This window comes from Chanos chanos, chromosome 16 (genome assembly GCF_902362185.1).
Source record: "Chanos chanos chromosome 16, fChaCha1.1, whole genome shotgun sequence".
Lineage (NCBI taxonomy): Eukaryota > Metazoa > Chordata > Actinopteri > Gonorynchiformes > Chanidae > Chanos > Chanos chanos.
Window position 1 is genome coordinate 17,538,581 of NC_044510.1, and position 12,500 is coordinate 17,551,080.

At 41.8% G+C, this 12,500-nt stretch overlaps 1 protein-coding gene across 1 annotated transcript in view; it reads left to right on the forward strand.

Annotated features, from left to right (window-relative positions):
- Positions 1-12,500, forward strand: part of LOC115829287 (protein shisa-8) — a 58,241-nt gene that overhangs the window by 35,489 nt on the left and 10,252 nt on the right. Inside the window, exon 3 of the mRNA XM_030793341.1 lies at positions 5,533-5,637. Coding sequence (XP_030649201.1) covers positions 5,533-5,637 — 105 coding nt within the window. The remainder of the gene's footprint in view (positions 1-5,532; positions 5,638-12,500) is intronic.

Sequence of the window (12,500 nt, forward strand, 5' to 3'; positions counted from 1 at the left end):
AGACAGTGTGAGAGATTCAGGCAATGGTCCAGTTTAGACTCAATTTTAAATAGTCTATGAGACAAAAAGACAGAAACAAAAGACAGGAAATGAAGACATGGATGATTCTATCCCTCTCTCTTTCACTCTGTTTCCACTGGTGCAGTAAGATGATTAGCCCTGAAATGCTTTCACTCCCCCCCCCCCCCACACACACACACACACACACACAGTGATGCGTGCATGCTGCCATCTGTTGTGAGTTGCTCTTATGAGGCTGCAGATGGACATATGCAGCAGTCATACATTTTCTCTCTCTCTCATTCAAACTGTCTCTCTCTCTCTCTCTCACTCTCTCTCTCTCACACTGTCTCTCTCTCTCTCTAACTCAGACTGTCTCTCCCACTCACTCTCGCACACTGTCTCTCTCTCTCTAACTCAGACTGTCTCTCCCACTCACTCTCTCACACTGTCTCTCTCTCAAACTGTATCTCTCTCTCTCTTTCTCTAAGGTAAGGTCCATTTTTTCATGTATAGTTGCTGTGGTCAGCCAGGGATTAAAACAAGCTTGGAACATGCCCATTTAACACTGTTTGTGTGTGTGTGAGAGAGAAAGAGAGAAAGAGAGAAAGAGAGAGAGAGAGACGGGATGTAAAAATCACGAAAGACTATAGTGTATAATAACTACATTATAACATTATACGCTACAGTGTATTATCAGTATACTGTTATGGTATACACTGCAGTGTATTATCAGTATGTTGTAATAATATACACTACAGTGTATTATCAGTATATTATTATACTATACACTACAGTGTATTATCAGTAGATTGTTGTATTACACACTAGGGCGTATTATCAGTATATCAATATAGGCCTATGCGACGCAGCATCATGGAATCTTAACTGTAGAAATACTGGATCAGTCTACAGCTGAAGTGTAGTCACGGTGCAAAAGACCACTGAACCCAACTGTCCACTGCCGCTGTGTGCAATCCGTTGTCGTAGCACTGGAGATCCGAAAACTTTCCCCATTCATTTTCAGAAAGACAAAGAGCAACGCGCTGGCTACGTGAGGCTGTTCACCAAGCAGATCACGAGCTGTGCTGACAATCGTCAGGTTATGTATCTATATACATTTAGCAATCTCATTAATGACTAACAAAAATAGTATTATCAAAACCGAAAACACTTAAGAGAGTTCCAGTACAGTACATTACATCACCTCGGGTCGCTGACTTGCCCCACACAGCGCTAGTTGATATTTCCCAACGAACTGCTAGTTTAACACGTCAACATCACAAGCGGTTTAGCTACAAAAGCACTGCATTTCCTCTGTTAGTTACCCCGAATTGTCTTGACTCACCTGAAATGCAAAACTGAAGATTAGGTGCACTTCATGAGATGAAATTTGGTCGGATCTTAACTGTAGAAATACTCGATCTATCTCCAGTTGAAGTGTAGTCATCAAGATGGCTTAGATCAAAGTACTGCCAAGTTGCTAACCCTAACCTTGGCCATTTCCAACGCCAAGCGTCATCAGTTGTCTTACAGCAAAAAAACCCAATCACCGTAGCGTATAGTTTAGAACGTCCACCAATCATTACAACAGGAGCTAAACGACGTGTTGCGTCATGTTCTTCCGCTGGGCCATAGTGCATCCTGGGTACATTCAAAATGGGGGAAAAAACTATGAAAACGGCAATAAAAAAAAAACTATTCGACCGATCAATTAACTGTATACAAGCACACTACTTGTTATTAGGACAGGCCTGTTACCACTGGAATGGGATCGATATCATCAAAATTGCGGGAGCAGAAAGGACGCCAAAATCGGCCGGAATAATAATAAAATTTAAGAAGAGCAGTATTTAAGCAAAATTTAAGCTGACGCAATCGCATATGTTTTGGTTAAAGATGACAGAAAAGACATAAAAACAATTCCCTATTTATAAACTAGAGATGAATTTCCGCGAGAAAATGCTAATGTGATTACGCCGCAGCATCATTCACACAGAAAAGAATTGGGCACAAGAAACGAACCCCAAACCTTCTTGTCGTGAGACGGCAGCGTTACCCGCTGCGCTACCGTAGGCAGTGCACATCTGCGTGAAACTTTCTCCATTTCGTTCCAATGGGGAAAAATAATTGATTCAACAGTCAACTAAAAAAACGAGTAGACCGATCAAATAAGCAACAGTCAACAATCAAAGTGCTTAAGGGCAAGAGCAATATTCCTATTAAAAGCTCTGTACATTTTGCAATGAACCGGTGATTCTCAGCCACAGACAGCGACGCCCTGGCTAAGTCAGGTTGTTTACGCAGCAGACCACCAGCTTTGCTGACAATCATCAGACTCCTTACATTCAGCAACCACATTAATACCTCTAAATAAAACATAATTAGTCGTTTCGCGAGCAAAAGATCATGGAATCCCACTCTTGACTGCCACTGTGTGCAAACCCCCGTCGTCCCAGAGCCGTAACACTTTCCCCATTCATTTCAATGGGAAAATAAGCGATTAAAAACGGCAATAAAAAGAAACGAGTGGGCCGATCAATTAGCTGTATACAAGCACACTACTAGGCATTAGGACGGACCTGTTACTGTTTGAATGGAATCGATATCATGAAAACTGCGGGAGGAGAAGCGGCGTCAAAATCCAGTGGAATAATAATAATAATAATAATAATAATAATAATAATAATAATGACAATAAAACTTGCTCACGCAATCACATAATAACAATGAAACCTGCCTGGTTCAAAAAGATTAACGGGTCTTGGAAGGAAGCGTGACCTCTAGCCCTACTTGAAGGTGATTGGCTTTCGCAAGGCGAAATTTTCACAGGAGTCGACCATTTTTTAACTCAAGCGAATGCACATTTAGCCCATTTCGTGTCCCTTGCGGTTTTGCCGCGGGGGGGGGGGGGGGGGGGGGGGGGGGGGTTCCAGTGAACTCTCACTCTGTCATGCTGCTCTGAGGTGGATGTGCATAGAGCAGGTGTGTCCCTGCCCAGCTTCTAAGCGGTTCATTCAGCTTGTATCTGAGTAGCTACTGCCCTGATGCGAACTCTTCTCCTGTTGTTATAGCAACCCTTGTTCTCCCTCCTCCTCCCCTTTGAGTGTGCTTGTGAGGGTGCTTGTACACTCCATGCTGTTGAGTTGGTTCCCTTTGTCTCGCCTTGTGTATTTTTGTTGCTACTGATTTTGTCACCAAAAAGACCAGAATGTTGCTACAGCAACTTTGGAACGTTGCAATAGTTGCCACCAGTCACTATAACAAATTAAAAGCAATTTGGGTGTCAAAACGTCACTGGAACTATTGTGGAAGTCATTAAATTGACAGCACTGACTGTGGATTAATTAATGTAGTAGATATTTTAATTCCACTATGGTCTATATGGTATGGAGACTAATTAATCGAGTCTGGCCTACAGTGTTCAAAAATGAATTAATCCACTCTGTCCTATACAGTATAGAGATTAATTAATCCAGGCTAATTTATACATTACAGAGATTAAGTAACCATGCTGGTCTGTACAGTAGAGAGGTTAATTAATCCAAACTGGTCTATATTTATACTGGTCTATAAAAAAAGTTTAAATGTTAATCTCTTGTGACATTTCAGAGAAAGGTTTAAGCATTATTTTAGCATGTTAGCATTAGCCGGGCATTTCAGAGAAAGATTTAAGTGTTATTTTAGCATGTTAGCATTAGCCAGGCATTTCAGAGAAAGGTTTAAGTGTTATTTTATTATTTGGCCAAGTCTACAGGGCCAGTCATATTGTCAGCATACAGTTATGTTGTGCACCATTACAAATATCAGTTTAGTTTATAACAAATTCTGACACAAGAGAATGTAGACGTCCTGCTTCAATTCCACACCTGCCGAAACCTTCAAATTTTGTGGTTGCGTAACGTAACAACAGCCAACTCGCTCAGTGTCCGTGTGTGTGTGTGTGTGTGTGTATGTGTATGTGTATCTATATGTGTGTGTGTGTGTGTATGTGTGTAACTCTGTGTATGTGTATGTATGTTTATGTGTATGTATGTGTGTGTGTGTGTATGTGTGTAACTCTGTGTATGTGTATGTATGTGTATGTGTATCTATATATGTGTGTGTGTGTGTGTATGTGTGTAACTCTGTGTATGTGTATGTATGTGTATGTGTATCTATATATGTGTGTGTGTGTATGTATGTGTGTAACTCTGTGTATGTGTATGTATGTGTATGTGTATCTATATATGTGTGTGTGTGTGTGTGTGTGTGTAACTCTGTGTATGTGTATGTATGTGTGTGTGTGTATGTGTGTAGATTGTTGAGACATCCAGATTTAGCCGATCGACATCAGACTAATGTGCTTCCGTTACATCACAGCTAAAGGGCAAAGGTGAGGGGTCAGGGTGGGGTCCAGGTTAACATCTATGTCACACACAGAGAATAAAAGAAAACACATATGGGTTGTGTATTGACTGACAATCTGTCTTTGGTAACAGGATAATTATGTGCAAATAGACTGGGATCTATAGGATAGACATGCACCATTAGCATGCACGCGCATGAGCGCGCACACACACAGAGTTACACACACATACACACACACACACACACACACAGTTATAAAGACAAACACATGAGCACACACGCACACACAGTTATAAACACACACACACAAGCGCACACACACAGTTATAAACACAAACACACAAGTGCACACACACACAGTTATAAACACAAACACACAAGCACACACATACACAGTTATAAACACAAACACACAAGCACACACACACACACAGAGTTATAAACACAACACACAAGTGCACAGACACACAGTTATAAACACAAGCGTGCGCGCACACACACACACACACACACACACACACACACACACACACACACACACACACACAGAGTTATAAACACAAACACACAAGCACACACACACAGTTATAAACACAAAAACACAGAACTTCATCCACATTGATACACATGAACACAACAACCGACACATGCACACAGACACAGTGTCAGGCCGGGCAAGGTCACATCGATACACACACTTGTTAACCTTGCGGCTGCTCCTCCGGGTAGGACACGGGGGTATGTGTGTGTGTGTGTGTGTGTGTGTGTGTGTGTGTCTGTGAGAGAGAAAGAGAGAGAGAGAGTGACCTTCTTTGACTTTGGCTCAGAATGGGGGCTTGACTGGGGTTCGCAACTGGGTGTTGTGGTAGACTGCTGGGCGACCTGTGTTGACATGTGTCAAAGTTAAATGCTACATACACACACACACACACACACACATACAAACATATACTTTCAGAAATGTACACACACAAACGTTAGCTTAGAGTGGCAGAGCTCAGTGATGAACATACACATACGTATGCATGCTCATCTGATGCCTGTTTGCAGTCTCTCTCCCATTCTTGTTTTACTAACAGCATGCTAACTAACTTGTTTACTAATGTTCTCCCCCCTCAACCACCCTTCTCTTTCCCCCCTCTGACATCCCTCTCTCCCTCTCTCCCTCTCTCTCTCTCTCAGATCATAACCAGCTCAATAATGCATCTTTCTCTCCGTTGGCTCTCTCTCACCCACACAACAACCTGGGAGGTAACTTCAACAAGTACAGCTCTCTCAAAGCCATGGGTAAGACACACACACACACACACACAATACATGCACAAACACATACACACAATAAGGCACACACACACACACACACACACACACACACACACACACACACACAGCTTGTATGCTACGCGAAATTCTGGGGGACAGCCACCGATCTCCATTATACCAAGAGTAAAAGGATAGTAACCCAACACTAAGCCTATAACCAAAAAATACTTTCACACTTTCACACCAGTTACAACAACATCTTTTATGTAAAAAAATCACCGGAGCCATATTTTTACCAGATGAGAGTATGAGACTGGTCCCAGTTTGACAGGGCGTCCCCCGGAGAGCAGTGCTCTTTCAGTCAGACGTGTTCCTAAGTTAGCAGAAACAAGGACACACACACACACACACACACACCTCAGAGAGACAGAGTGACCTTAATAGTATCATAATTATTTATAAGACCAGATTTCCTGCCCTGTTGACTGAATAAACAGGCTTATTTACACAGTGAGACCTTCAGGTTAAAACATATTGGATTATAAATATCAGACAGCCAATGACATTCAGTTCTTTATGAATATTAAAATAACAATGAATATTAATGAACTGCTCATTCTCATACTCCCCAGTCTTTTAGTCTCTGATGGGAGAAGGTAGAAATGCTGCATTACACAGTAGCACACACACACACACACATGTGTGCGTGCGCACACACACACGCACACACACATACAGACACACACTCACTTGCATGTATACACATTTAGAGGAACAAAGTTAAGTGAACAGAAATTCATGGGAACAATAAACAGTAACTGAGTATTGAATGTATATAGAATATATAATGAGTGTAGAATGTATAGAGCATATATAATGAGTATTGAATGTGTAGAGTGTATATAATGAGTATTGAATGTATAGAGTGTATGTAATGAGTAATGAATGTAATGAGTATTGAATGTATATAGCGTACATAATGAGTATAGAATGTATAGAGTGTATATAATGAGTATAGAATGTATAGAGTGTACATAATGAGTATAGAATGTGTAGAGTGTATATAATGAGTATAGAATGTATAGAGTGTATATAATGAGTATAGAATGTGTAGAGTGTCTGTAATGAGTATAGAATGTGTAGAGTGTATATAATGAGTATAAAATGTATAGAGTGTACATAATGAGTATAGAATGTGTAGAGTGTATATAATGAGTATAGAATGTATATAGTGTACATAATGGGTATAGAATGTATATAGCGTATATAATGAGTATAGAATGTGTAGAGTGTATATAATGAGTATAGAATGTGTAGAGTGTACATAATGAGTATAGAATGTGTAGAGTGTATATAATGAGTATAGAATGTGTAGAGTTTATATAATGAGTATTGAATGTGTAGAGTGTATATGATGAATATAGAATGTGTAGAGTGTATATAATGAGTATAGAATGTGTAGAGTGTACATAATGAGTATAGAATGTGTAGAGTGTATATAATGAGCATAGAATGTGTAGAGTGTACATAATGAGTATAGAATGTGTAGAGCATATATAATGAGTATTGAATGTGTAGAGTGTATATAATGAGTATAGAATGTGTAGAGTGTACATAATGAGTATAGAATGTGTAGAGTGTATATAATGTGTATAGAATGTATATAGCGTACATAATGAGTATAGAATGAATAGAGTGTATATAATGAGTGTGGAATGTGTAGAGTGCATATAATGAGTATAGAATGTGTAGAGTGTATATAATGAGTATAGAATGTGTAGAGTGTACATAATGAGTATAGAATGTATATAGCGTACATAATGAGTATAGAATGTGTAGAGTGTATATAATGAGTATACAATGTGTAGAGTGTATATAATGAGTATAGAACGTGTAGAGTGTACATAATGAGTATAGAATGTGTAGAGTGTATATAATGAGTATAGAATGTGTAGAGTTTATATAATGAGTATTGAATGTGTAGAGTGTATACAATGAATATAGAATGTGTAGAGTGTATATAATGAGTATAGAATGTATAGAGTGTATATAATGAGTATAGAATGTATAGAGTGTATATAATGAGCATAGAATGTGTGGAGTGTATATAATGAGTATAGAATGTATAGAGTGTATATAATGAGCATGGAATGTGTGGAGTGTATATAATGAGTATAGAATGTATAGAGTGTATATAATGAGACCAGATAAGAGGGTAATGGGAGGAGTCATTCACAGAAGGCAGGTGTGGGTGGGGACAATACTATGGGTGCTGTTGATTGCTGTTGAATGGGTGTTGTGAAGAGGAGGTGTGTTAGAGGAGCTGCATGATTCTGATGATGTCATGCATGTCATGCATGTCATGCATGATTCTGTGACATGATTCTGTGACATCTTTAATGTCTAAGGGAGCTGCGTTTCCTGCTCAACGCAAACATGGGCATTTTACAGGTTTTACATGAAGTGTCAAGGAGGCAGGAGTGACTGCCTGGAAAACGCAAAGAGAAATATTTATTAGAGATGTTTAAGCACATAGAGTGAACAGCAAACACAACTACCAGCAAGTGCAAGAGCAGAGAATCATCTCCATCCACTAAAGCAGTAGGAGTATTCTCCCAGATATTTAAGTACCAAACAGTGACATCACCTGGGCCAATGGCAACGGCCATGATGACACAAGAGGTCACCCATCCCCCCCACCCCCCCCAGCCTGAGCAGAGAAGAAAACTCATACTTTTATCTTTAAGCCTGAGTCTGACAGAGCTGTAAAACTGGAGAGACATGTCCACATATGACTGAGTGGTAAAGAGTCTATTGTCCATATGCAAATGTGTCTGTGTCCATATGTGTCTGTGGAGTAAGGTCAGCTGATCACCTGTCTTCCCCACTGATCTGACAACAGTCTGGACAGAGATGCCGAATTATTACACACATATTAAAATTATATCTGACTTTACCGCTAGACATGTAACAACGCTATTTATCTAGACATATGTATCTATCTATCTATCTATCTATCTATCTATCTATCTATCTATCTATCTATCTATCTATCTATCTATCTGTCTGTCTGTCTGTCTGTCTGTCTGCCTGTCTATCTGTCTCTCTTTATAGAGAGAGACAGAGAGAGGGAGAGATAGATACAGATATGTAAGCAGAGATGGAGAGAGAGAGAGAGAGAGAGAGAGAGAGAGAGAGCAGATTTTCTGCCGTCTGTTCAGTCTTTTTACATATGCTTGTTCTCTGAGTACTTCCTGTATGACATCATCTCTTCATTCTTTCTTGTTTTTTCTAGAACTAGAGCACACACGCACGCACACACACACACACACAGAGACGCCTCTCTCTCTCTCTCTTGCTCGCTCTCTCACACACACACGCACACGCAGACACCTTTCTCTCTCTCTCCCTCTCTCTCTCTCTCTCTCTCACACGCACATACACACACACAGACACCTCTCTCTCTCTCTCTCTCACACGCACACACACACAGTTACTATAATAGCATAGTGAATGCAAGAATGGTGGAGCTGGAGGTCTGTCCCAAAACCGCTGCATGTATTTTAGAGTGAATGGGCAGAATGGCGATGTTTGATGGAGTGACTGAAGAGCTACTCCTTCACTGCTCCTCTATATAGCTCGAGGAACACACCCAACTCCGATAGCATCCGCGGCGTGGATTCTCTCTACTACAATATCACCCAACTCCGATCATCTCATCCCTGTCCGTTCTTCTGCACGCACGTTTTTGTCATTATTTTGTTATGTCGTATTCATTCAAATGAAAAAGGCAGTTTAGTCTCACAATTAGATACGAATTAATAACCAGCTCTCGCTTCTTCTAGTGTTTTACACAACGTTGGCAAGTTGGCAATGGATTGTTATGACAGTAGTTTATTTCTGCCTTTTGAGGACTGCTCTGGTATATTCCATCTTTTACTGTCACTGCCGAATTGAAGTAGTCTTCTGATAAAGGCATCCTATGAGGAAGGAATACGTTCCGATAGCTGAAAATAACGGATGGGGCGGAAGCGTGGTATTCCACGACACGAAGCGAAGTGTCCTGCTTATATTCCACAGCAACATATCAGAAATTGGAAAAACAATGTGGTTTTGCATAGGCCTGTATTTCACTCATTCATCATTGAAAATATTCATATAAAACAGCGTACTAACGCTGCGTTGTCATGGTTACACCCCTCTAGTCCCCCAGCACTGCGCACTTAGCTCAAACCGTAGGCGTACATTGACATTGCCAAAATAAAGTAGTGTAGAGCAGTGTTTCCCGAAGACGGGGTCACGACCCGCAGGCGATTCGCAGGAGATTTTATTTGGGTCGCCAAATAAATTTGCAGAATTTCTTCCATAGTCTTTTATTTAAGATTTATATCTGTAGCACACCTTTGAGACACATAAGGGAGCTGGTTGCTTTTCTGCCACACTCACGGTTTCCGCCATAATTCTGCCGGATTCCACAGCCAGCCACAATGGATGTTTGGCTAATTAAAAAGAAAGACCCATCTAAAGCCCACGCTACAGCTCATGTTAAACTAGCTCCTGTGAGGGAGGCCAGCCTGAGTATGGGCGTGTGAAAGGCTAGCGTAGCATACACTCTGTTTGTTTTACTGATCAGAAGAAATAAAAGATAACCTGTTAACCCCGCCTAAATGGGGTTTGCAGGGTTTGCAGCCCTCCTACTCACAAAGCTACCAAAGAATTGGACCTCATTCTAATTCAAAACTGTGCTACAGACTGCCTAACCGTTACACCTCTGCACCTCTCTGACCATTATTTCATTCACTTCACTGTAGGTCTCCCAAAACAGCCCTCTGTTTCACCACCTCTGGTCTCGTTCCACTGCAGCCTCCGCAACCTGTCTCCTGCCCACTTTTCCCCAGTGGTCGCCTCTGCTCTGCCTCCTCTTAGCGCTTTTTCCTCACTAGAGATTAATGATGCCGCAGAGTCTCTCTGCTCTACACTGAGCTCACGTCTGGATTGCCTGTGTCCTCTATCCACAAAACCCGCTCGCTCTACCCAGCCTCGCCCATGGCTGACTGTTACAATCCGAAACCTGGGTACTGGACTCAGAGTTGCTGAGAGAAAGTGGCATAAATCCAGTGACTCCGCTGATCTGATGGCTTATCAATCGCTCCTATCCCCCTTCTCATCCAGCATCAGTGCTGCCAAAACTGCTTTTTTTAACGATAAGATCAGCAGTTCCTCTGACACTCGGAAATTATTTTCTACTTTCAACACATCACTCAATCCACCAACACCTCCACCAGACACTAACCTCTCAGCGGATACTTTTGCCTCTTTCTTTACTGAAGAAGTGGTGGCCATCAGAAGCCAATTCTCTGAACCACTCAGTCTTGCACTCAGTCTCCCACTCTCCCCTGGCTAAGGGCACAACACTCTCCGTGGTCAGCCCCCTCACTGAAGGCAGGGCACCTGTAAGCCAGACATGTAGCAGTCCTACTATATATCCCTCTCTGTCTCCCTCGGTCAATGGTGCTTTACTTCCCTCATTCACCCCCCTCACTGAGAGTGAGGTATCTAAGCTCCTAACATGTTACTGTCCTACTACATGTCTACTGGACCCCATTCCCGCCAACCTCCTCCAATCCGTACCCCCCACCATTGTGCCAGCAGTCACACATGTGATAAATACTTCACTGGCTTCAGGAACATTTCCAAACTCATCCATACTCTGATAACACCTCTGCTCAAAAAGGGTTCACTCAATCCTGCTTAAGTTGAGAACTACCTCTTTACTTCCATTCCTATCTAAGGTTATCGAAAGGGTGACTTTCAAACAGGTCTCAGAATTCCTCGCTTGGAATGACCTCCTTGATACTGTAAGATTACAGTGACATCTGAACAGACATGGTTCACGATAGGAGAACTGTTTAACCTGATGGTCTTATTACCATAGATACACAGAAAGCTTCACACCTTTGACGCCGCGTTACTGTTGGAGCCAAGAGCAATTCATTGAGGCAAAATACAACCGGTAATGGGCGAATGGCAGCCATCACAGACAAAAGGGGAATTTAGCATTAACACCTAGATTCTGATTTGCACCAAGCAACGTTGTAAACCTATTGTCTGTTTGCTTCATGGTATAAAAGGCCGATCGCGGTGACAGTTCTCTGAGTTAAGCTTTACAGGCAGACATGCTGCCGGATTCCATCACCACCAAATAAAGCTTTTCTCCAAGCGCGCTTTTGCCCCAGTTTGTTTACTTGTAAAATCACAAGAAAATCCAACAATACAAATCAGTCAGGCTTTAAGAGTGGCCACTCCACTGAAACGGCTCTGTTGTTTGTGACAGAAGCCCTAAAGGCAGCCAGCGCTGCAGGTCATCTTACTGGACGTATCAGCTGCCTTTGACACAGTCAACCACCACATTCTGCTTTCTGTTCTCTCTGATATGGGCATCTCGGGCAAAGTGCGTTCTTGGTGTAACTTCTATGTATCATGGCAAGGACAAATGTCCACATCCCATCGCCTCTCCACAGAGGTTCCCCAAGGCTCAGTGCTGGGACCCCTTCTCTTTGCAGCATCCACCACCTCCACTTGGGTCTGGTTATCAGCTCACATGGCTTCATCTGCTACTCAGATGATACCCAACTTTACCTGTCATTCCCACCATATGACCCCACGCTCTCAGCACAGATCTCTGCTTGTCTCTCAGACATATCCACATGGATGAAGGAACGCCACATTCAACTAAACCTCTCTAAGAGTGACCTCCTGATCATCCCAGCCAATAAATCTATCCACCACAGTATCAACATAAAAATCGCCTCTACATCTCTCACCCCAGCCGAGGTCACAAGAAACCTGGGTGTCGTATTTGATGACCAGCTATCCTTCTCTGACCA